The sequence below is a fragment of the Ambystoma mexicanum genome, chromosome 2p (genome assembly GCF_040938575.1).
Source record: "Ambystoma mexicanum isolate Mex_15411 chromosome 2p, UKY_AmexF1_1, whole genome shotgun sequence".
NCBI lineage: Eukaryota > Metazoa > Chordata > Amphibia > Caudata > Ambystomatidae > Ambystoma > Ambystoma mexicanum.
The window spans coordinates 588,677,480-588,702,823 of NC_090923.1; the positions used below are offsets into that span (position 1 = coordinate 588,677,480).

At 49.1% G+C, this 25,344-nt stretch overlaps 1 protein-coding gene across 5 annotated transcripts in view; it reads left to right on the plus strand.

The window, feature by feature from the left end:
• The window catches only part of FANCD2 (FA complementation group D2), a 2,923,540-nt gene that overhangs the window by 94,464 nt on the left and 2,803,732 nt on the right, over positions 1-25,344 (plus strand). For all 5 annotated transcript variants that reach the window (XM_069644087.1, XM_069644091.1, XM_069644090.1 and 2 more), the window contains exon 3: positions 18,279-18,419. In XM_069644087.1, coding sequence (XP_069500188.1) covers positions 18,279-18,419 — 141 coding nt within the window. The remainder of the gene's footprint in view (positions 1-18,278; positions 18,420-25,344) is intronic.

The following is a 25,344-nucleotide window of genomic DNA, read 5'->3' on the forward strand; positions in this document are numbered from 1 at the left end:
TGCAGCCGTCAATATTCTGGCTTATCTGGAACTGGCTAAGTAGCTCCCAGCAATTATGAACCCAGACGTAAAATGTAAACTATAGTTTTGTCTTTTTCTTTTATTGGCATTTCAATTTTTATAAACAATGAACATAACCCCACCCCCGACATTGACCCGACCCCATTCTCTCCCTTGCCACCGCCCACCCCAACCGCAATCTTGTAATGGCCACCAACAGTCAAGGTCTATGCGATGTCTAAAATCTGCAGTTTATGTGGGCAAAGTGCAAACGTTGTAGTCCGCTTGTAGAAATTGCAAAACCATACCCCATTCTTTTGTAAAAGCCTGTTGCACTCCCTGGATAGCATATGTCAGCCACTCTAAAGCAACAAAGTTCCACACCTTCAAAAACCAATCGTGGACATGTGGAGGGTCTCTATCTTTCCAATGTTGGGCGATCACCACCAGAGCTGCCACCCTTAAAATAATGTGTGCTTTGCGTTTGTGTTTAGGCCACTTACTCTCCTCTGAAGTGCCAATTCCCAACAAAATGTCTTTTGCCTCATGCTGCAATTGTTTTCCTAACAGGCATTGGATGTGCTTATGAATAGCTCCCCAGTAGTTCCCCAGTTTAGGACAACTCAACCACGTGTGCAGCCAATCGCCCTTCCCATTGCAATCTCTCCAACATTTATCCATACTGATTAGTTTCCTTTTGTATAGTCTGTATGGGGTACAATGCCATTTAGTATAGTTTTATACCAAGATTCTCTGATCTGAAGAGAGCGTGTTAACTTTAGGATAGCTTTCCATAGTGCTTGCCATTCTTCAGTAGATATCGCAGTTCCCAGTGTTTGCTGCCAACCCTGAACGTATTTCATGCTGTCCTCTTGGAACTCCTCTTGCAATAGACTATAAAGGTTCGAAATAAGGGATTAAGAATTTCTCAAATGCAGTTAACGGTCTAAGGGCCGCAGCCCTATATGGGGGGAGCTAACAGCCAATGTCAAACCTGAAAATATTGAGATCTTTCCGATTCCGTAAGCCCAACTCCTTTTTACTTTGATCAACCAGTTTAAAGTTTGTGCCCTGAAATAATATCCTTAATTTGATTGCATTTCGAATCTCTCCATTTGGTAAAGGAACCCTTACCTAAGCCTAGTTGGAACTGCGGATGATTAAATATGGGCGAAAACGAGGATGGATATGTAGTGACAAGATATTGAGTAGCCACCCTATCCCATATGCCTTCAACTAAATTAGTACTCTGGCTAGTGTGCATAGTCTTTGGGCGATCTTGTTTAGGAAGCCAAAGGAGTTCCGCAATATGCGGGCCACAAATTGCCTGTTCCATTTTGGCCCATTTTTTCTCTGTCCCAGATGACACCCATTTCTCCAGCATGGGGTCTGGCATGGATTCACATGCTCATGAATATTCCCCATCGTCAGGCTGGGAATCCTCGGTAAAGAAAAATCAGTATCAGTGTTGTTTCTGATCTGTCTTTCGTAGTAGTAACCAATCACTGATCTCTGGGTCATACTGACCACAGCCAATGACCGCCATCTCCCTAGGCCCCGCCTCTGGCAGCCATCTTCAGATTTTTACCGCACGTTCAAGTGTTGGGATCCTCGTGCTATTGCTCTTGAGCGTTAGTGCTTTTTTCGCGCTTTTTCTTAGGAAAATTTTCTCTTTTTCGGTCAAAAGAGCCTCAAGCTCCACTGTTTCTTTATCCGATCAACGGGGACCCGTGTCGGATTCTTCTACGCCCCTCAAGGGTGAAGATTTCGTCGAGCCACGCCTTTGGAGGACTCCAGAAGTTTCTCAGGCCCTTCTCGAGCATGGCCCAGGAGAAGGGAAGCTCGACGCCCGGAAAGCTGTTCAGGGTCTGCCCTGGATGCCAGCTTCAGAATGTCTTTAAGGAGGACGAACACTCCCTTTGCCTTTACTGCCTGCATGAAGACAAGACGCATGTGGAGAAGGACTGTGCGTTTTGCGGCTATATGTCGGAGCGGACCATGAAGGACCGCCATCAGCGTCTCGCCAACTGGCTGGAAGGAAAGAGCCCGTCAGGCGAGAAGAAGAAGAAGAAGTCCGAGCGGCCTTCTAAGACCTTTGAGGGCGCCCCGGCGACGGGGGCCAACAGAAGGCCAAGCACCGCGAGTCCGCTGGCACCGGGAGCGCCGAACGGTCGGGCTCTACGGGCACCAGGCAGGGCGCATCCTCCCCGGCGCCATCAACCACGAGCCAACGCTCTGGCTCGGGTAAGAGGAAGGCCGAGCACCCGGCGAAGCTCCTGGAGAGACCCCGGTCGTGCTCGAAGGCCCCATCAGAGGGGGAGCGAGGTGGTGACCCTCCCCCCCAAGGAGAAGGCGGTGAGCGCACCTAAGGTGGTGAAAGCCTTGATCCATCCGGCCAAGGCCTCTATCGAAACAGTCGCGGCGTCCCTGGCTCAGCCTGTGGAGGCTACACCAGTGGTGGCGACCTCGGGGCCCAGAATCTCCCTACCACCGCGGAGGGAGTCATCTTTCATGCCCATCGACAGGACCCCCGTGAAACCTCCGACGGAGAAGAAAAAGGGGGGGGGGCAGGAGGTCGTCGTGGATTCGGCCTCAACCTCTGAGGAGGAGCTGATCAAAGTCTTAGGCCACGGCGCTGGCGTGGAAGAAGACCATCCTGTCGGAAGGGACCCCAACGTGGAAGACGGCGAGAAAGTCGAGGGTGCTGACGGGGCTCCTGATCGCCCGTCGGAACCCCCTCAACCAGTGCCGCAAGACAACTCGGCGGCCATTTTGTTGGCTATACAGTCCTTATTCTCGGAGATAAGGACGAGACTGCCGTTACCACCAACTGAGGAACCGCTTCCGACGGGGGACCCGGAGCCAGGCCCTTCTGGGAGCCCTCCTCTTAAGAGAAGAAGGATTCATCCTCCACCTCCTTTTCAACCATCGCGCCCTGCTCAGCCCTCCTCCCCGTCCACGACACGTGGGGATGATACGGGGACTGACACGGCCGCGACGGGTACGGACGACGAGGTTTACGATGAGGATCTCCCGTCGTCACCTCCCACCCGGGCTTCCCCGCCCGACGAGATTGGATCGTTTCACGCCATGATTGCCAGGGCATCCGAGCTTTTCCAGCTCTGCCCGGAAGAGAAGGAAGGTTTCCTTTATCAACGGCGCGAGACCAAGAGGAAGACGGTCCTCGCTGTGCCTCTACTGGACGATATCTGGGATGAGGGTCTCTCCCTCCTCAAGAACCCATCCACAACACTGGCTAGAAGGGATCAGTACGAGAAGAAGTACCGGGTCCCGGACGCGGCCCCCTTGTGCCTTCGGGCACAGCCGACCCCGGACTCGGTCGTCTCCGCGGCGGCCAGGAAGAAAGCGGGGGGTGGGCGCGGCCTCTATGTCAACCTCCCCGCCGGACGGCGAGGGAAAGAAATTGGACACGATGGGACGCAGAGTCATCTCATCGGCAGCGACAACGATTAAGGCTGCCAACGCCTTGGCTATCGTAGCCCGCTACGACAGGGAGTTGTGGTACAAACTCGCCCCCCTGCTGGACTTCCTACCAGACGACAAGAGGGCGGAGGCCCTAGAGATCTTGCAGGAAGGAGAAGTGGCGTCGGACCACGCCATTACGATAGCGACGGACATCGCTGACACTGGATTTCGCCAGTTGGGCAACGGCGTGTGCCTGAGGCGGCGTGGATGGCTCAAGGCTACTGACTTCCGTCAGGATGTGCAGACCAGAGTCTTGGACATGCCGTTCGACGGGAGCAACCTGTTTGGGAAAACAGTGGACGATTCCCTACAAGCCATCAAGGCGGACACGGAGACGGCCCGGGCTCTTGGTGTTCTCCAGCAACGACGGCCGCCCTTTCGGAGCGGCGGAGGCAAACGGGGTGCCTCCAAAGGTTCCAGCGGCGGATTTTCCACCTATCGTCAAGCGGCCCGTTCGTCGTCACAGGAAGCCTACAGGGGACGAGGCAAGTCGGGCGGACCCCGCCGTCGTTGCCAAGGAGGACAAGGCGGCAAAGCCTCGTCGAAGCAGGACTGAACCGGCCGTGGGGTCGGGCCCCCACCGAAGCACCCCGGTGGGAGGCCCGCTGGCGAGCTTCGTCAGCGTGTGGGAGTCCATCTCCACTGACCGTTGGGTGCTGGACGCCCTGGCTCAGGGTCACGCGCTCGAGTTTCTAAAGAGGTGCCCGCGCGTCCCCCCTGTGGCCAAGAAGGAACATCACGTCCCTCAACTTCTCTTGGAGGTAAGGGCGATGCTCAGGAAGGGCGCCATCGAGCTCGTCCCAAAGAGGCTTCGGGGCTCCGGAGTTTACTCAAGATACTTCCTTGTGAAGAAGACGGGAGGATGGCGTCCCATCCTGGACCTACGACGACTGAACAAATTCATCAAGCCACAGAAGTTCCGGATGGTCACCCTCCAACACGTCCTGGGTCAACTGGAGGAGGGCGATTTCCTGTCGTTGTTGGATTTGGAGGATGCCTACTTCCATTTCCATATCCCCATCCTGAAGGGACACCGAAAGTTTCTCAGATTCGTGGTCCAAGGGTGTCACTACCAGTTCAGAGCCCTTCTCTTCGGATTGAGGTCGGCACCCAGGGTGTTTACCAAGTGCCTCGCACCGGTGGCGGCGCGGCTGCGCCTAGAGGGGATCCACGTCCACCCCTACCTGGACAACTGGCTCATCCGAGCAAAGACGAAGGAGCTTGCCGTGGAGCACACGGCAAGGACCGTCCAACTACTCACGGACCTGGGATTCTCCATAAACTATGCCAAGTCCCACCTGGTGCCCGCGCAAGACGCACTGTTTCTGGGAGCGAAGCTCGACACAGTGTCGCTTCTGGCCTCTCCGTCGGAGGAAAGGACGAGGGCCATCTTGGGCAAGGTGCAGCGGATGCTGGTTGCGGACGCGGCCAGGGTGAGGTCCATCAAGTCCCTCCTCGGAATGATGCCTTCTTGCATTTATCTCATCCGCCTGTGCAGGCTCCGGATGCGCCCTTTGCAGGAGTTCCTGGACGCGTGCTGGATCCAGACGACGGGCAGCTTCGAGGAGAGGATCACACTCGACGAGAGTTTCCGACGAGCGATCCGGTGGTGGGGCACCCACGCGCATCTGATGGCGGGCATGGACTTACAGACCCCGGACCACCAGAAGACAGTGACTACGGATGCCCTCCTGGAGGGGTGAGGAGCGCACACCGAAAACCTGCACGCGAGGAGTCTGTGGCTGCCGGCGGAGAGGTCCCTCCATATCAACGTCCTGGAACTCCGTGCAGTGTTTTGGGCCCACAGGTCCTTTCTTCCGTCCCTCAAGTGCAAGGTGGTGAGGATCTTCACCGACAACACCACCACCATGTTCTACATCAGGAAGCAGGGCGGTACCAGATCCCCAGCCCTGTCCAAGGAGGCACAGGATCTGTGGCATTGGGCCATCGCCCAAGGGATGTTTATGGTGCCGTTTCATCTGGCAGGAATAAAAAACACCATCGCCGACTCGCTCAGCAGAGAGCTGCGCTCGTGCCACGAGTGGGAACTACGACAGGATCTAGTGGACCGCCTCTTCCGACGGTGGGGCACACCCCAGATCGACCTGTTCGCGACGGCGACGAACTCCAAGTGCCGGAGGTTCGCCAGCAGGTTTCCCCAGCCGAGGAGCATGGGCGATGCTTTCTCGTTCCCCTGGGAGGGCCTGTTCCTATATGCGTTCCCTCCATTGCCGCTGCTGATCCGGCTCATCAACCAGCTCAAGAGGTCACGGTGCAGGATGATCCTCGTCGCACCTGCGTGGCCGAGGCAGATATGGTTCCCGGACCTTCTGGACTTGTCAGCGTCCCCGTCAATCAAACTGCCAGTGGAAGCGGATCTTCTCTCCAGGGAAGGAGGTGCCATCCTCCATCATGACCCGAAGTCGCTGAACTTGCAGGCCTGGCTCCTGCAGCGTTAGAGCTTGGAGGTTACGACATACCGGCCGACTGCAGAGAGGTTCTTGCAAAGGCCAGGACGTCCTCAACTCTTAAATGCTACGGACACAAATGGAAGAGGTTCTCTGTCTGGTGCCACGCACAGAAGATTAACACTCTACGGATTACGGCTCCCCAAATACTGCCGTACCTGCTGACGCTGGCCAAGGCTGGACTGGCGCACGCTTCCATCAAGATTCATCTTGCTGCGATCTCCCGATACACCAGAACCACGGGACGATCGTCTTTGTGGTCTCATCGTCTGGTGAAAGAATTCATGAAGGGACTGTTCAGATCGTTCCCGCCGGTGAAGGCCCCGGCCCCGGAGCTCAACGTGGTGCTGACCAAGCTCATGGGACCTCCGTTCGAGCCTCTGCACTCGGCTCTGTTGAAGTTCTTGACGTGGAAAACAGCGTTTCTGGTGGCCATCACCTCCGCACGACGGGTGGGAGAGATGCAGGCCCTTTCCTGCAAGCCCCCGTACTTGACTTTTCACGACACGAGGGTAGTGCTCAGGACGCACCCCTCCTTCATGCCCAAGGTGCTGTCGGACTTCCACCTCAACGAACCCTTGGTGTTGCCTGTTTTCTTCCCTTCGTCGCCGGCTGAAAGGACTTTGCACTCGCTGGATGTGGCTAGAGCACTGAAGTTCTACGTGAACCGCACAAAGTGTTTTCGGAAGACGTCACAACTTTTTGTGAACTTTGGACCTGTCAATCAGGGGAAGGCTCTCTCGAAGGCTTCCATTTCCAGATGGCTCTCCGGCTGTATCATGTACTGCCATCGGTTGGCAAACCGACCGCTGCCTGGCCGTCCGAGAGCCCATTCCACCAGAGCGATCGCAGCTACCACGGCGTTCCTATCTGGTGTGCCCTTGCTGGACATCTGCAGGGCTGCTACGTGGAGGTCGGCGCATACCTTCACGAAATTCTACTGCGTCGATCGGGATTCCAGGGAGGAGTCCAGGGTCGGCCAAGCAGTGCTGCGCAACCTGTTCGTCTAAGGTGAGCCTGGTGAGGAGGTAAGAATTGCTTAATGTTGAGTTTTGATGTAATGCTTAATGTTGAGCCTTTGCCACCTCCCGTGGTTGTGCATATGTGTACTGCTATGTATTATTTTATTCATGAGCATGTGAATCCATGCCAGACCCCATGCTGGAGAAGGAACAAGTTACTTACCTGTAACTGTTGTTCTCCAGCATGGGTCTGGCATGGATTCACATGCGAACCCTCCCGCCTACCCCTCTGCGGCTCTTCACTTGGTCATACTGCCTCTTCACGTGCTACCAAATCTGAAGATGGCTGCCAGAGGCGGGGCTTAGGGAGATGGCAGTCATTGTCTGTGGTCAGTATGACGCAGAGATCAGTGATTGGTTACTACTACGAAAGACAGATCGGAAACGAAACTGATACTGATTTTTCTTTACCGAGGATTCCCAGCCTGACGACGGGGAATATTCATGAGCATGTGAATCCATGCCAGACCCATGCTGGAGAACAACAGTTACAGGTAAGTAACTTGTTCCTTTTTCAACACTCAAAGATGTACAGCCTGGTAGTATTTTACAAATTTAGGAAGTCCCAGGCCCCCTTTAAGTGTAGGCATCATTAATATCTTCATGGCAACTCAAGGGGTTTTATTGTTTCAAATGAATTTTGACATCAAAATGTGCAATTCACAAAAGAAAATGTGCGGTACAAGAATAGGGAGACCCTCAAAAAGATATAGCACTTTTATAAGTACAGGGGGACACTTTACTTTGTATATTGACTGTTGCGAGTTGGTTAAGTAGATGCCCAATAGTCTAATTTGATCTCTTGCACATGCGAACGTAGTATTTTCAGACACCTGAACTTCTTGGGAGGGTTTGAGGGATACATTTAATGTTTTAGATCTGGTAAAATGGATTTTCAAACCCGCCAAATTCTAAGTTCCCTGTAACCTCTATCAATGATTCAACCGGATTTGTTACTGTAATCAACATATCGTCGGCATATGCCATTATCGTGTGTTTCTCTGTCCCGAATGGTATCACTTGTATTTTTTCTGATTCTAGTTAGAAAGGGTTCCAAGTATATTGCATACAAAAGGGGTCGGGGGACAGAGGTCATCCCTGCTCTGTTCCACGTCGTAGCGTGATGGAGTTAGACATCTGACCATTTATAGCTAACCTAACCCTGGGGTCTATATAGTTCACACGAATCATGCTCATGAAATTGGGACCAAATCCCATAACCTCAAGGGTTTGAAATAAGATCGACCATTCCACCCTTTCAAATGCTTCTCTGCGTCCAGTGATAAGAGCACTGGTTGTCCTTTCTTGCTCATTTTTTTGATCAGATGTCGAGCCCTTCTAATATTGTCATGAGTTTGTCGATGTTTAATAAACCCCGATTGGTCAGGGTGGATCAAGGATTGTAAAATATCAATGAGTCTCTTTGCCAATATTTTTGTATACATTTTTGCATCAAGATTAATCAAGGCTATAGGTCGATATGATCCACATGCCATGGGGTCTTTGTTAGGTTTCGGGAAGAGAATCAATTTGGCTTCCTCCATAGACAGTTATACCACCTGTTTTTTTTTTTTTTTTTTAATGAATTATATCGTTTTACCTGTCTTGGGGCCAAAATTGAATGGTAAGTTTTATAAAATGGGGCTGTATATCCATCCGGACCTGGGGCCTTATTGGTGGGGAGATTCCGGATTACGAGTGAGTTCTTCAATTGTTATCTCTTGTTCCAATTGATCTCGTACATGGGATGTGATAACTGGAAGCTTAACTGAGCGTAAATATGCTTGTTGAGTTAATGAATCAGGATTATCTGAATTATAAAGTGTAGAATAAAATACTACAAATTGCGCAAGAATCTGTGGGGTTGTGGTAACCAGATCCCTGTTATCTTTTACTCCTACAATTGTGCGTGATGCCCGAGTCTGCCTTGGTTGTCTAGCCAACAGACGGTCCGCTTTGTTTGCATGTAGATAATTTTTGTTTCGCATATAGAAGCGCTTTTTCTGCTTTCGATGTAACATTAGCTGTAATCTTCCCCCTAACATTTCTATATGCCGGGCTGCCCTCCGTTACCATTTCTTTTTTTAAAAATATGTTTATTGTGATCAAGAGTTTCATAACGGGTACAGTACATCTCTTTAATGCGATACCGACTCAATACGTGATCAAAAAGAAAACATTTTTCAAAAACGTTTTGTTAACAATACCCCCTCCACCCTCACTCCCATAAACCCAATTAGTCCAGGTAGCAGAGATATCCTCCGAAAAGTTGCTGCTGCTGTCCAATACCTGATGTGATCAAGAAGAAGGATGGCAATTACATCGAGAGACAAAAAAAGGGACTAGAGAATGAGAGATGAGGGAAAGATGAGAGAGACAGGGTGCCTCTAGACAGACAAGGGCCTATCCATTGCTCACTTTGCGACCTTAAACTGTGTTTGGTGCCTTGAGGTGCTGATCGGGGACAGAGAAGTCAGGGTATGGCTTGGGGTTCTTCCTTTAAGATGAGGGTCATCCACCCCCCCCCCACACCCTTTTTGTTTCCTTCCCACCCCTCCCGTGCGTTGTGGACTTCTAATTGGATCGGAGCTCATGAGGGCATGTTAATGGATTCTCTTCAAAAATTCTAGGAAAGGAAGCCATTGTGTCAATGTGTGTGTGACTACATAAGCATTGCCGTGAGGCTTTCCATTTCATAAATCTTTCGTTTTGCGCAGCCAGTCTGCCTTGGGGGGGCGGGGGAGGAGCGTGTTTCCTTTCCATTTTATTGTGACACAGATGTGTGCTGCTAAGAGCAGGTTCCTAGGCATGTACTGCCCCTCTATTAGTTCTACACCAAATAGTACCGTGAGAGGGGCGAGTTCTCTGTGGATGCCCTCTTATCTCATGGATTGAGCCCAGGATTTCCTTCCAGTGAGATTGTATACAGGGACATTCCCACCACTGGTGCCAATAAGTGCTAATTTGCGCACACCCATGTCAGCAATATGGGGTAACGCCTGCGTACATTTTCGCCAAGCGTTGGGGAGTTAGGTGCCACTGGATAAGTATTCTGCAATTGTGCTTTTTATATTGTACTGCAATGGTTGATTTCCAAACTGCTCTGTATATTGTTGCCGAGCCCTCTTGATAATCTTCCCACCCTAGGGATTCTTCCCATTTTGCCTTGGTGCGTGGAGGTGGCAAGTGGCCCCTTTCAATGAGAGCTCTGTATATTCTTATCAGTCCTTTCGTTCCTGGGCGTGTGTTTAATATGTTTTCGAAAGTCGTGAGGGGATGTTGCAACTGCTCTTTCCATTTCGAATCTGTGAGGACTCCATTCATTTGTAGGTATGGAAGTGGCTTGATTTTTAGGCCCTGTTCTGCAGTTTCCAATTCCTCTCTAGTCAGAAAGATCCGTCCTTCCACATTTGGCCTGCTTTGACTAATCCCTGTTCATATTGTGGTTGGCAGCAGATTTGGTCTATAATAGTGTCCCGTATTGGGGGAGCCCAGAATCAACTAAAGGGGGAGGGCCAGGTTTTGACTCCGGCCATGTTTACATTTCTTTTTCCCCATATGGACCATAGCGCTTCTAGGACAGGATGTTCTCGTGCCTGTCGCGGGATAGACTTCTGGGGGGCCCAAAGCGATTCCCCCAGGGTTACCTGGGTGAAGAGGCCATTCTCCAAGTGAACCCATTGCTTGCTTTTGGACTTTCGGATGTGGTCGACAAGGACTCACAATTGTGTTGCTTTGTAGTACTCGTGGAGGTCTGGATACGCCAGACCTCCTTTTGTCTTTTGGGAGATCAGTGTGTGGTATGCAATCTGAGGTCTCTTCCGCTCCCATAGGAAGGCTAGCAGGGTGCTTTTAGCTGTGGAGAGGAATGAGTCTGGGAGTAGGGTTTGGGAGCCGCTGGAACAAAAAGAGGAGCTGCGGCAGGACATTCATTTTTATGGCCATAAACCTTCCTGCCCAAGAGAGTTTCAGTTGCCCCCATTTCTTTAGGTCATGCTGAATAGTCGCCCATAGCGGTTTGTAGTTGGCCTGGTACAGGTTGCGCAATTGTCTTGTTATTGTGATCCCTAGATAGCGTATGGAGTCGGGTGCGACTTTTAGATCCCATTTTTCTGGGTTTGAGTGGATGCGTGTTAACTTCTCTTAGTGGGAGGGCTACCGTCTTATTGCGATTTATGCAGAACCCTGAGTGGGCGCTATATTCTTCCATCTTGTCCAGAAGGGCAGGAATGGATTGCCGGGGGGGGGTGTGACATAGGTCAGGACGTTGTCCGCGAACAGAGCTTGTTCATATTCCTGTCCGAACTTTTCAAAGCCACTTATTCTGTTGTTGTTTCTGATGATCTGGGCTAGGGGTTCCATGACCAAGATGAAGACTAGCAGTGAGAGGGGGTTATCCCTGCCCAGTACCCCTCGATACTGCGAAAGGAGGCGACGCCACCCCATCGACCACAACTCTAGCGCTCGTCTTGTTGTATAGCGCCTGCGCTCCCTGTACCCAAACCTGCTTTTTGAAGACTGAGTCATGAAGCGCCATTCCACCCGGTCGAAAGCTTTTTTTCGGCATCGACCGAAATCAGGGTAGGGTTCATATCGGTTGCCTCATTCGAGGCCATTAAGTCCAGTGTTTTGCGGACGTTATCAGAGCCCTGCCTTTCTTTCACATACCCCACCTGATCGGTATGAACTAACAGGTGGAGGCTACCACTCAGCCTGTTGGCCAGTATACTTGCGTATAGTTTCGCGCCTACTTTTAACAATGAAATTGGTCTGTACAAGCAACATTCAAGCTTGTTCTTCCCCTCTTTTGGTATGACAATAATTCTGGCTTCTGTGAATGATGGTGGGCCCTGCCCGGTGACCATGATGTTGTTAAACAGGAGGGATAGGAATGGGGCAAGGGCACCTTTTAGCCTTTTGTAATACACAGGGTTAAACCATCTTGACCCGGTGCGGATCCTGCTTTTAGATTTGAGGTGTGGTCAGCTTCTTCTGGTGTTATGGGGGCGTTTTAGTTTGTCTCGGTCTGAGGGCTGAAAGGGCGGGAACAAGACTTTTTCCATGAACTCCGTCGTACTCTCTTGTGTAGGGTTGCAGTCTGAGGTATACAGCTGTTATAACATTTGGGTTGACTAAGGTGACACCTGGTGGGGAATTTATTTTAGTAACAGCTCTCTCCGCTCTCTGTTTTCGCAGTCAGGCCGCGAGTTGGGTATGCGCTTTATCCCCCTTCTCATAATACCTCTGTTTTACATATCTAAGGGGAGTTAAGGCCTTCTCCTGCCAGACATCCTTAAGTTCCTGCCTGAGTTCTCCGATTTCCACTGTGGCTTCAGCGGCGCCTCCCCTTTCCCTGTTCAGCGCTGCTTCCTTCTCCCTGATAGCCTTCCTGAGTTGGGTTTCTCTAAGGAGTTTGATCCTCTTCATCGAGGCTCCCTGTGCTATTAATGGGCCCCTCATCGTAGCTTTTGCTTCCTCCCATACCGTGATGTGCGGGATTTCCTCTGTTTCGTTTCTCTCAAAGAAATCCTGTGCCTCTTCGTCTAGCGATTCTCTGAAGAGCTTGTCTCTAAAGAGCGAATCATTACATGTCCATCTTTTGTCTACCATCTTTTGTCTATGATTTTGATAGCGCCCAGTCCAGCTCTAAGGTAACCATGTCGTGGTCTGACTAACCCACCACTTCAATTGTAGCATTTTTCATGAGGTGCTCAAGATCCCCTTCCAGAAAGAAATGGTCTATTCAGGAATATGTTTGATGTGGGCGGTGGAATAGAATGTGTACGTTTTTTATAGAGGGTGCTGGGTTCTCCATTCGTCAATCAGCAGGTGGTCTGTAATCAGGTTCTGGAAGGATTTCCTGTCTCTGGGGGGGAGAGCGCTCCCACTCAATAGGACTTCCAGTCTAGCTCCGGGTTCATGATCAGGTTGAAATCACCCTCACAGATTGTTGAACCAGCTCTTTCGCCATCCAGCTGTGAGAAGAGGTCTTTACAGAATGTTAGCTGCTGGGTGTTTGGGGCATATGTTGAGCCTAAGGTGACTTCTTTGGATCTGATGGACCCATGCACTAAAAGGAATCTCCCGCTCCGATCTCTATACGTCTGTGATATCTGTACCTACAGGGAGGAGTGATACAAAATGCCTACCCCACCATTCTTTTCCAGCCCCAAGGCCCATAAGGCTCCTGCCAAGTATCTTCCCCTCGGAGGGAACGCCTCATTGTGTTTGAATTGGGTTTCCTGCACAAATAAGATGTCAGTTTGGCCTGCTGGAACGCTCTGACCAGCATGGACCTCTTCTGTCGAGAGTTGAGACCCTTGACATTCAAAGTCCCCATGCGAATAGTGTCACCCGCCATCAGTGAGATGTGCGTTTTCTTTGGCCCAGTGTTCTTTCTCCCTCTCCGTGTACTTGGGCCCCTGTCCCCTCGATAGGTCTCTGATTTGTGGCTGACGGGTCTTGGTAGATTTTGACCCTTGAGTCTTAAAAATCTATGACCTCTTTGTCTTGCGTGTTTTACCATATCTACTTTGTGCCTGCAGTGGTGGCTTTTCGCTAGGACTGATCGTGGTCCGCCTGGGAGGGTCGTGGGGGGCACCTGTTCGGTGCACTCTTTCAAATTCTAATTCTGGTGTTAATGGTGAGGGCAGGATGGCGGCCACCAGCGCTTTATTTTCCAGGGTCGCTGATGTCTCGTTGGTAGTCTCCTTAAGGCCCTGGATTCTTATATTTGCCCTCCTCTCCCTATTTTCTAGATTGTCAATTTTCACCGCCAGGTCTAGGTTTCTGTGTTCTAGATCTTGGAACTGACCTTCTGTCTTTACTTCTATAATGTCTTCTGATTGTTGGTAGGTATCCTGCACCTCTACTTTGTACTCGACCCTATGCACTCTCTCCTGAAGGGTGTTGACTGTCGTGGTCATGCTGTTTCTGAATGCGCGGATCGCGTCAAGCAGTAGGTGCATGTCTGCTTTTGTTGAGGTTTCTTGGTCGCCCCCCCTGGGATGGATGAGCGGGCACTCGAGGGATTGGGAAGCTGCCATTGGTGTGTTCCCTCGTTGGAACTCCTGAAATCTCTGGACTGGGGAAAGGTTAATCTCGCTCTGCTTGTGCACTCTGTTTCTGTTTCTCTCGGAAGAGGTCGCTGTTGGTTTGGCGTGTTTCCTGCGGCGCATACCACTTGCCCTCCCTCGTAGTCTGCAGTAGGCTGGTGCTCTGAGTTGTGGGACGGGGTTCTTTGGTACTTCTCGGGGGCTCCCTCCTTGCTTGTCAACTGTTCTCAGCTTAACACAGTTGCTGTGGGGGAATAGAATTTCTTAGTACGGGGGACTCCCTGACGAGTTGACTGCTATGTTTGGGCAGGGGGGGGCACCCTAGCAGCCACCCTTGCTGTCCGGTTGTCTGTGGCTCCTTGCAGGGCCTGGGCTTAGGTGCAGTTCAGATGCTGATTATGTTCTTTCTTTTCCATGCTCTATTTATGGGGGTGAGCGAGCTTGGCCTTCTGTTACTTCCCTCTGTGGCCTTTGCAGTGCAGTGTTTGATGCGAGACTTGCCGTGGCTGCCTCCGAGGGGCCAGCGGCTCCCAATTCACGCTGTGCTTTCACTGGGGTGCCATAGAGCTTCAGCCTTCTCTGCTCCTACTAGAGCGGGATCGCTGTGTGATGAGTGCAGAAGCATATGGTGTGTGCTATCTCTGTGCTGCTTGCTTGTTTTCCCAGTGCGGTCGTGGCATTGGTCTCTGGTTTGGGGGACCCTCCTTGAGGGGATGGTGCTTTGCTTGTGCTTTGCGGGTGGTAACCGCATTAGTCCTGTCGGTTGCAAGGGACGAGATCTGCTGCAGATTGGGCAGCTGGGGGCACAAGCTCTCCAACTAACGTGTGGTCGGATGCAGAGAGAATGCATCATGTGTATGCGTTCCTAGGTGGTGAGGTGGGGGGGGGGCTTCAAGCGCTTCAACCCTTCTCCCCCTTGTCTTGAGGAGCTTCTACCCCTGGTGACGGCTGCCCTGCGCTTCTCGCAACTATGTCACACTGAGCGCAGTGTGAATTAGGTTTGGCGAGGGGTCTGCACCGCCCAGTCTTTTCCAAGAGGGTAGGGGGGGGGGCAACGGGGCTTCTATGATTGTGGGTATGCCTGCGCTTGGACCGTGCTGGATCTCGCCTGCACGGCATCTGCTGGGCTGTCTCGCCGGCCTCCCCCTGGTGGTTTTACCTAGTATCCACGGAGAGGGGGTGTTTCTTGTTGGGGCCCGCAGTTAAGACTGTCAATGTTTCTTGTTGTGCTGCGGCGAAGGGCAGTTTTGGCGGGATGTGCCTTATGTGTCTCAGGGTGCCACTCTGCCGTTAGCTGGCTACACGCCCCCTGCGGCGGAGCCGTCCGGGACGCCTCCTTTGCGGGAATGATCGGCTACCTGCAGTAGAGGTACCTTTCCATTCCCTGTTTGTTTTTGCTGCCGGGGGTGATTTACATTCGGGACCGTTCCCTCGCCTGCAACAGCGAGACTTCTGTGTAGCTCGCTCTCCTCTGAGCACCTTTTGAGCTGCGTGTGCGTTTTCTTGGTTCGGAGCTTCCAAGCGGACCCACGCGGCTTCGTCGGGTGATGACACTGCTCTCGTGGTTGTTCCGCAAGCCGGAGGCCGTGCCTTACCTCGCTTCTTTCCCAGCGAAAGCAGGTCTGAATCTTCTCAGGACTTGTTACACTTATGGCTGACTCCTTCTCGTGCTACAACGCTTCGGTGGAGCTGGTTGCGGGCTGGGCAAGCTTCAATCCTCTGCCGTGTCTCGAGGGTTCTCAAGTAGCCGAGCGCTCAGGCGGCCATTCCTCCTGTGCCCCCTGGTGGTCTCTGCCTGTTTCCATTTTTTTCATAATTTGTTCCAATTCCTTCTTTAAGTCGGACTCGATAACCATCTGTTGTTTGTCTAGCGGCCCGACTGAGATTAATTCCCCACAAAACTCAGCCTTAAATGCATCCCATAAGGTGTCTATCGGTCTCATCCCAGTATCGTTTAGCTCAAGAATTCCTCAATTCCCCCCCCTAATTTCTCCCTCAAAGCAGAGTCCTGAAAAAGTTCAGAAGGGCAAACCCATGACCATAACCCTGGTGTCTTCCCAGGAAAGAAGAGCTCCAGTTCTAGAGGAGAGTGATCAGATAGTGTGATTGGATGTATCTCTATGTTCGTAATATAGCCCAACAACAAGGCTGAAGACCATACATAATCAATACGTGCGAACCTGTTGTGGACATCAGAATAATGTGTTGCCTTTCTCTATTGCCCTTTAATGCTACCCAAAAATCTCAAATGGCTAGCTGCTCTATTTTGTTATGTAGACCTTGTGAGGGAGGGGGCTGTGTATATTGGGTTCTCGCGCTTCTGTCGCTCTGCGGGTTCCAAGCCAAATTAAAATCCCCAAATATTAATAGTTAGTCCTTGCATTCAATCTCAAGATTCTGAGTCGCTCTTGCCAAGTGTTCTAATAGTTCCTCCGATTGCCGATCATCACAGGTCACTTCTTGTATCGCTCTTTCATTGGCGTCGGTGCGTTCCCCCAGATCCGTTGGGTCTTTCCTAAAGTCTGTAATTATTTGTTTTATCTCCGTTGTAAATGTAGTAAATGGTGTTGTTTGGAATGAGGCCGTGACCGTGCTCTGAAAGTCCTGAAAACTCTTCGCAAAATCCTCTTTGGGAGTTGCCATCTCTATTGAGGTGACAGTGGATCGAGTCGTAGTACTTGGCTGTTGAACCTGAGATGCTCTAACCCAAATGTCCTGTAGAGGGCTAACCTTATTTGCTTTAGTAGCAGGGCGACAAGCCAAAGCTGCTTTCTGTTTCGTTTCCGGCATAGGGTACTTGATGCCCATTATAGTCCCCTCAATCTAAACCTCTACTGGGGGAAACAATATGCCCGGGAAGTGACAACTGGTTTTGGTAAATATGTCCAATGCTTATCACGCAGTCACGGTGGGTGTTGTTTGATGAACACTTACTTGCGATCCTGGCTTAGGCTGCGGGGCGCGTTAACACATCTCCCGTTCGCCCAGGATCAGAATGACAGAGTTGTTGATATTTCTGCTTCGTGAGAACATCCACTCCCTTACCTACGGCCACCACATATAGTGATTAAGCTGGTATATAAATCAATGTATCCTTCTTGGAGGCCTGTTCACTGAATACTGTGGCGTGATGTCAAATATAGGTGGAACCTATAACGATTCGTTATTGCGTAACATAACGCGCCAATGTTATAGCTCAGTTTCCAGTATGTCCAGCCCCGGTGCCGCATGTATTTACACCCTTAGTATGCCGCGGTTCCACTCCAGTGCACGGGGCCTGTTTGAATGAGCCGGCAGCTTCATGCTACTCATTGGTAAGTAGGGGCAGGGTAATAACTTGAGCGTGGAGTTGTTCCGCAGTATATAATCCCACAAAGATTGCATTCTCAGTATAAAAGCCTTCCATTTCTTATCTCCATCAAGGTGTCCACCTTTAGTTCTCCCGGTATTTCCGTCTGGTTGCACCTCCTTAGCGCCCGTAGTGTCGCGCCGACTGCGCCCACACTTCCCCTTACATCCTCCTGTTTCCCAGAGGGACCGTCAGCAGGGGATCACGATGCCGACCTGCGGCAAAATCTTCTTCCTGACTTCGGTCCCGCAAAGGCTTTTTAAGGGCGATTCGTATCTCAGAAGCGACCCGTGCCGCCATGAAAAACATGCGCCTGGCTAGATGTCGGGCGTGGCCGGACCGTGCTTTGGCCTCTGTTGTTCCGACACCGGAACACCCGTAACCCGACCTCAGCCAGCAAGATGGACCCAAACCTCGTCGATGCATTTACTTGTTATTCCGATGAGGTAAATTGCTGTTTTTCACTTCAAGTAATTCAACTAAGTGTCCCACTTGTAAAAGTGCCGGTGCCTGCAATTACTGGACGGAGCTCCGCCTGCATAGTGCACGGCGGCCATATTGGAATTCCTGTCTTTTTAAATTGTTTTTATATATGACCCATTATGCTCTCAACTCGCCGAGTTTCCTTTTGCAAACTCCCAAGCGCACACAGTTTGTCATAAACGTATGTTTGCATTGATTGCACCATTTGCCTTGGGGAGCCAAAAATAGCTCCTTGTTGAAGTTGGTGACAAGCTAAAAAGTCTTTCTTGACTACAAGCAAGAATAAATGACCCCCAGCTGTTTAACTCCCTTTGGTGCATGGTTTCTAATCTAATGCATATACCAGGTATGTCTATCTTATTTATTCATGTACAGTACACTGAATGCTAACATAATGAACACTTTTATTTTTCAGGAATTAAGAAGAACCGTATTGGAAGTAAGAAACCAAAGAGTGCTGCCCAGGAGGGCGTTGTAGAGAACGACAGTGCTTTTGTGCAAATTCTGAAGACATCTGGCGTTACTCTCAAAGTTGGCGACCATCAAAATGAAATAGGTATTTTCTTTTTGGTCCGTTTAACATATGTTCTGTTTTTTCACATGTGGTGAAAAGTTATTTGAGGCACCAAGTAACTGATTTTCACTTGCTTTACCCAGATAACAAACCCCCTTAACGTGCTAAATTTCTGCTGGTTGTCTTTGTGACCAGTACGCAATCTTAGCTAAGAGACATGATTTATGCTAACAGCCTCTTTCTAAATCTACCTGCCTCTACTCTCCGCCCTCTGCAACTAATCCAGAACAGGACTGCAAGATTTGTCCTTGGCCTCAAGCCCTGGGATCGTATCTCGCCAGCTTTGAAATCTCTCCGCTGGCTCCCAGTGGATGCAAGGATTAAATTCAAAACCCTCTGGATTGTCCACAAGGCTTTCTGGGGCCTGGTTCCAAAATACCTTCAGCTATCCCTCCGCAAATACCTCCCCTCTCAAGCTCTTCGCTCCTCTACCTCCAACTCCCTTGGGGTCAGTCGTTTTTCAATGAAACAAGCTTGGGGTAGATCTGTCTTCGGCTGGGGCCTCCCTCTGGAACAGTCTCCCTGCCACTCTAAAACTTTAGGAGAACCATCTCCGGTTCCGGAAGCACCTCAAGAGCTTCCTCTTATCTTCTGCCTTTGCTCCTACTCTCCCCTGCTGATCTGTTCTCTCTTGGCACTGTGCACTTAGCCACCCTCTGTCCTTCGGGCCCAGGTACCTGCTCACCCTCCCGCACTGCCTCCGGGCCACCCCTTGCACTGGGGTCTGTATCTGTACCCATACAGCCCCCCGCCTTTTTCTTCCTGCACTTATCAGACCTACCCTGTCTGCTGCCTTAAACCTAGCACTTGCAAATTGCTGGCTGCATTACCACTGTTTGTTGCCTTTTATTATTTATTTATTGTTCTTTATCTGTTTCTCCTCTGCTTCGCACTTTCCACTTCTCCCTCCATGCACTTTTCCCCTCCCCCTCTCCCATGCACTTGCGCGTTCTCAATGTCACTGGGCCTAGTAAGATCGCTGTTTTGTTCTCCCCTGTTCCCCTCCCTTGCCTTGTCGCGCTCTGAAACACTTGTGTACGAGCGCGATAAAAATAAAATATCAATCAATCATGTGATGCGCCGTGCCTTAGGCAAAGGCGTGTGGATGTGTCTATCCCGTATTCAATACATGTGTTGGCTTTACCAATCAAACTCATAGTGAAGGGGCTGCGCATGCAGGGCCATTCCTCGTGTAAAGATAGGAGCTGTGTGTCCAGATGGAGCCCTGGGGGAATTGAGAGGCCCCCTGTGAGAAGTGGCAACACTGAGCTTGAAGGCAGAGAAATAGAGGGCATGTGTGGAGAGGAAGATGTCTTTGTCTCCAGTCCTCTTAACGTGGGTGCAGAGGTTTTGGGGACAGGTTGGTGGAATGTATCCAAGGCTACAGTACAAGGCCTCTTTGGGTTTGACTGATTGGGTGCTCGCATTGCCACATAAAGGATCTGTCGGACCTCTGTTTTTTTTCCTTTCGGATAGCGAGAGGAGCTTGCTGAGGGCATAGGGCATAGGGCAAGTTTTAAGTCACTCTGCTGTATCTGTTTGAGTGTGGGCTGTTTAGCTAATTATGAAAGGAGACAAGTAGCCAGACCTGCGTTGGAGTTCGTTATGTCAGTGAGGTTTAGGTTTGTTATTTCCCTAATACCATAGGAATCGGCATGGTGATTTGTCTATCGGAGTGCAGCAATAGTGTAGAACGGGATGACGTATTTTCTGAAATCCTTTCAACAACAATTGCCTTCTCTGTTTAAAAAAAAAAAGATATAATCCAAACCCTTTTCGAAAGTGTTGTCCACCAAAGTTTTCAGATTCACACAAAGAAACCTTTTTTGTTGTGGTAAGTAAACAGCACCAATTTCCTTTCAATCTGTAGAGTCTTCTGCCACCTTAAACAGCCAATCACTGGATGTGATCCACACATGTCTTATGATGCGGTGCAAATGGTTGTTAGTGTACCAGGACCGGCTGAGCTTGATAAAATATATCTTATGAATTGCACCTATTGAAGGTGACGAGTGCTGGCATTTTGGATGTGTCTTGATCTGGCGTTCTTCTGAAGATGGGGCATTGTTTGAAGGGGATCTGTGGCCAAAATAGTTTGGGGAACAACTATTTCATACCCACCCTAATCCCCATCCGGAGACTGACTAGCGCAGGCAGGAGGATATGGGAACCCTGGGCCTCACAATAATAAAACACCAGGCAGCAATGTTACTGTTTTGAGCACCGGCTTGTGGGTCCTAAGGGCTGAAAAGAATTGCATGATATTTGACTGCCGGAATGCGGGCTTGATAGCCGGTGAGAAGTGTGACAAAATCTGATAATGGGCAGTAGAAGTACAAGGGGAGAGCAAAGGTTTCTATCCCTGAACTTGTTCACAACTTGGCTTAGTGGTTTTTCAATCCGAACGGTAAAGCAAATAGAAAGTTAACATTATACCTGTCTATATTATTAACGTCGGCGGAAGGCAGGCTGTGCTCTCTGGAGATGCGAGTCTGCAGCGGATGCCTCCAATCAATTAATGTAGGTAAGTACCAAAGTAATCAGTGTTCAAGCAAGGTTCCATTAAAAGAGCTTAAACCTAAATGCTAATAAAAACACTCAAACCCCAACCCTGTAAAGCAATCACTTAAGGTACATATTAGAGATACATCGACTGTACACACTAAACATTCTGATTTATTAGGGCAAAATGCAGGCAAGAATCAATAAACGAGTAAAACCATAAATGGTTAACTTAAAACGTTGGTAAGGTAGGGCAATGGTCCTAAACACCCTGCAAGGATTTGGTTGAAGCACCTTGATACGGAGACCTCCAGAAGGTAGTCAGTTTCCTGTAGAAAACGGGCGTCTCAATCAGGGTTCCAAATGCGACTCGCTGCCTTTAAATAAAGTTCTTCTTGATAATATGTTAAATCAAATCCAAGTTTTGATAACTTTTATTGGACTAACACTAAATGTTATACTATGATGGAAACATGCATAAGCTTTCAAAGTCCCATAGACTTCATTAGATGGAGATGGTGGTCTCCCAGTAAAATGGCAAAAAAAGCACAATGCTAGGCATATCTTTCCATAGAAAAAATGGAAGGGAGAATCTTTCACTTTAAACTCAAATGGCTGCAGGAAAAAGTATGCAGGGAATTGGATCCTCAGATGGCCCCCTTATCTACAGGTCAATAAATTTGTGATCAGAACAGATATATATAATTGTAGCATCTATACTCCAATCCTCAAGACACCTATGCAAATTAAGGGTAAATTCTCCTGTGAGTCTGAGTTAGTTGTTTATGTCCTGACATGCCCATGCCTCAAGTGGTATGTAGGCAGCACGAAATGCAAACTGAAAGTGAGCATTTTACAACACATCAGAGCTATCATCAACAAGGACCATACATATTCCATGGCCAAACATTTCTCTGAGTTTCACGATGGCAACCCTAAGACCTTTACATTTTTTGGCATTCATAGAATTGTAATAGGCCCGAGAGGAGGTGACAGCGAAAAATGACTGCGACAAGAAGAAACGAAATACATTACTGATTTTGAAAGCAAATACCCGACAGGGCACAACATAGACAAGGAATTGTATACCTTTCTAGGAGTGTAGGCAATTTATACCTTCTTATCTTTTTGCTCCCACATTTCCTTGTTCTGGGTTACTTTTTTCTTGTTTTTCCCAGAAATGTTTTTATATTTTCTGTTGATTTTTTTTTTTCTTTCTATTTTCTTCCCTTTACTTTTTTCTCGTTATTTCCTGCTGAAGGTTTCCTGGTTATTTATATATTTCTTTAACTTTTTATCTGGTGACATATATCGATATACAGTTATTTCTGCTATGGGGCTGAACATAACACACACTACGAAGCCGGCCATAATATTAAGAGATGAAGAAAGGACTCTTATCGCGTGTGCGTCATAGTCTTGCACATTGTGCTATTTGAATCATTTGTGTATCAAATAGCTACATCCATGGTGTCGATCTTCTGTACAGACTGCAACAGTATTTAACCATTGGTTATGGAGATTAAGCTTAAGCCTATCGTCGTTGTATCATGCACTTGCACTTTATTCCTTGATGGGCACATACGTTTAAGAATGCTGCTATTTGTTTCACTTGTATAAAATAGGCATTTCCATGGTGTTGACCTCTTGTACAGGTAGTATTAGTATGTGACCATCGGCTATGGGTATTTTGCGCAACACTATCATTATCTTATAGGGCATTAGTACCTTATTACTTGATGGGCACATATGTATCTAGCCTAACGACTATGCTGCTCATTATTGCACCATGCACTGCCACTTTATTAATAGACTGTGCTATTTAATCCACATGCAAGGAAACCTGTTATTGTAGTGACCCGCTGTACTGATTATATTAGCATTTTACCATTGGTTATCTATATAATGTACATGACTATCATTGTTACCCCAGGCACTTGCAATTTATTATATGTAGGATGCACATGCATCCAGCAAAATGATGCTGCTGCTCTTTTTTGCACTATGCACTGTCACTTTAAATGTACTTGGGTATGCGAGTATCTGAGCATGGCCACATCCCTGACAATACAACAACTCAGCAGAGATGTAAAAGCTATGAAAAAACATCAAGGCGTACATATGCATCTGACGGTAGTCAAACAATGTGGAATATTAATAGTACTGTTTTTTAACATTAATCAGAATCCACTGTGGATGAAAAAACATGAAGCATTTGGGAAATCTCCCACAACTACTGATGGAGCCTTATATATTATCGTTCAGAACATATATTGGACATATGTATTTATTAGCGTTAAGGTTGAACTCCCTTATGGAGTGAATAGAATGCACAGACACGCTGTGAGTTTTACGAGCCCTTTCAAAAATGGCCAACAGGACCAGCAGCAGTCAGCCTCAGTCACCTTTTCAATGTTTGTCAATACATTTTTTTGTGTTAAAGTGGCCTCCCATTACAGGGAGGAGTTACTGTGAGCAAGCCACAATAGTGTGGCGAAATGCGTCAGTCAGCCTCTCTGACATTGGGAAGCCTTTTTTAAAACTGCAAGGATTTAATAAAGCTTTTTTTTTTTTTACTTAAAACGATATTGTTGGGCAGTTTTTGGTGTTTCCCAACCTTTGGATGTTCTTGGCAATTGGAGCCGCTTTCTGGTGAATTTCCAATATTGATGGGAGTGCAGCTCCATAAAATGAAGGCTTCACGGCCTTGCTTTTGGAAAACATATATATTGCGCCCATTAGAAAACAGTACTGAACTGAAGCAGTGCTGGGAAATTACATTATTAGCAGGACCATGTTATTCACTCAATGTTTTGCACGTAATGTAGGTCGCCTAACCAAAAGACCGATTTCTTTCCGCCCGATTTTAGGCAGCCTACAAAAATGGAAATAATGACATTTCACCCGCCAATTCCCCACCCTCTCCACGTTTTTTGTCCAAATCGGGGGGCTTTACTCCCCAAACCGCCCTCCCGCAGCTGCTTCCCTCCCTTCCCAAGCCCCCCAAAAAACGCACATAAACACGTGCACCCAACACATACACACATACACAAGCCTACCCGATCTCCGTCGAGGCCACTTCAGGTCCTGGCGTGACTCAGCCCCTGCGCATCGTGTGCGCAGGGGCTGACAGATTTAGAAAGACTGCTCTGTGCGGTCGCAAAGCGGTCCTTCAAAATCGTTTTTTTCTTCGATTTAAAAAAAAGGTCTATTGACCTAATACCGTCCAAACACTTAAGTGCAGCAAGTCTAAGGAGTGGGCCCCAAAAATTAGGAAAAACATTGATTGTATTGTAGCAAAATCCAAAAGTGCAAGATTCAAAAGCACAATTTGAGGGGTTGAGGGGTGTAAAACAACACATCCTTTTTTCAAAGTGTTTAAAAATGTTCAAAGGTACAATCGGTTTAAAGTTCCATTGCTTCAAGTAGCCTCCAGTTTTTCCAAATACGGTTGCCTGCATCTCCATGGCATCCATACCAACACAATTACCACAATGCAATGCCCAAACAGGGCTAAGAATGGTACACTGCATCAGTGTGCTGAAATTAAAACATTGGGCCTCATTACGAGTTTGCTGGTAAAAAAAGAAAATTACCGGCATGCCGGTGCTACCGTGTCTGTGTAGCACTGCTGCTGGAATCTACGGTAGATGCCATGCCGGTAACAGTAGCACCGGCGTGCCGGTAACGGCCCCCAAACCCTTCGATACTGACACAACAATGCCGTAATTACTTGTACCCCGATGCCGGTAATACCGGTACTGGAAGCAACGGCATCGCGCCGGAATGGGAAATGCACCGGCAGCCATCTTTAAAAATGCAATCCATTGCAATCCTCAGTCTACAGCAGTCCAACAGGATGACTGAGTAGGCAGCAAGAATCTTGAGCATCATGTTGTCCAGGCAAGGCACTGCCTGTCCTCGGAAACCAAGATTCAGTGACCTTGAGCTCAACCTGTTGGCAGACACACTCGTCGAACATGCCGACGTAGTCTTCTGTGCTGACCTGCGGCACCCAGCCCAACTACGCAAGAAAGCCATATGGGAGGAGGTGGCCCGCAAGGTCTCGGCAGTGGGAACAACACCTTGGACTGTCCATGATTGCTGCAAGCGCTGGGACGATCTCAGTCTGCGGGTGGGAAACCTCCTTGCTGCAGAGCGCAGCCAAGGACTGGCCACAGGAGGCAAACCATCACCCCTCCACCCCCCTCAAATTGACTTCTTGGGAGGACACCTGTGGCACCATCATCCATATGGAGGGAATAGAGGGTGTCAGAAATGCGTAGATGGGCGCGCCAACATCAGATGATGACGGTGAGTGTCTCTTACCATAATCCCAAATTCACACCACACACCTTCATCCCCAATGCCAATGGCGAAGTCCAATTGCCAAGTATGTGGCACC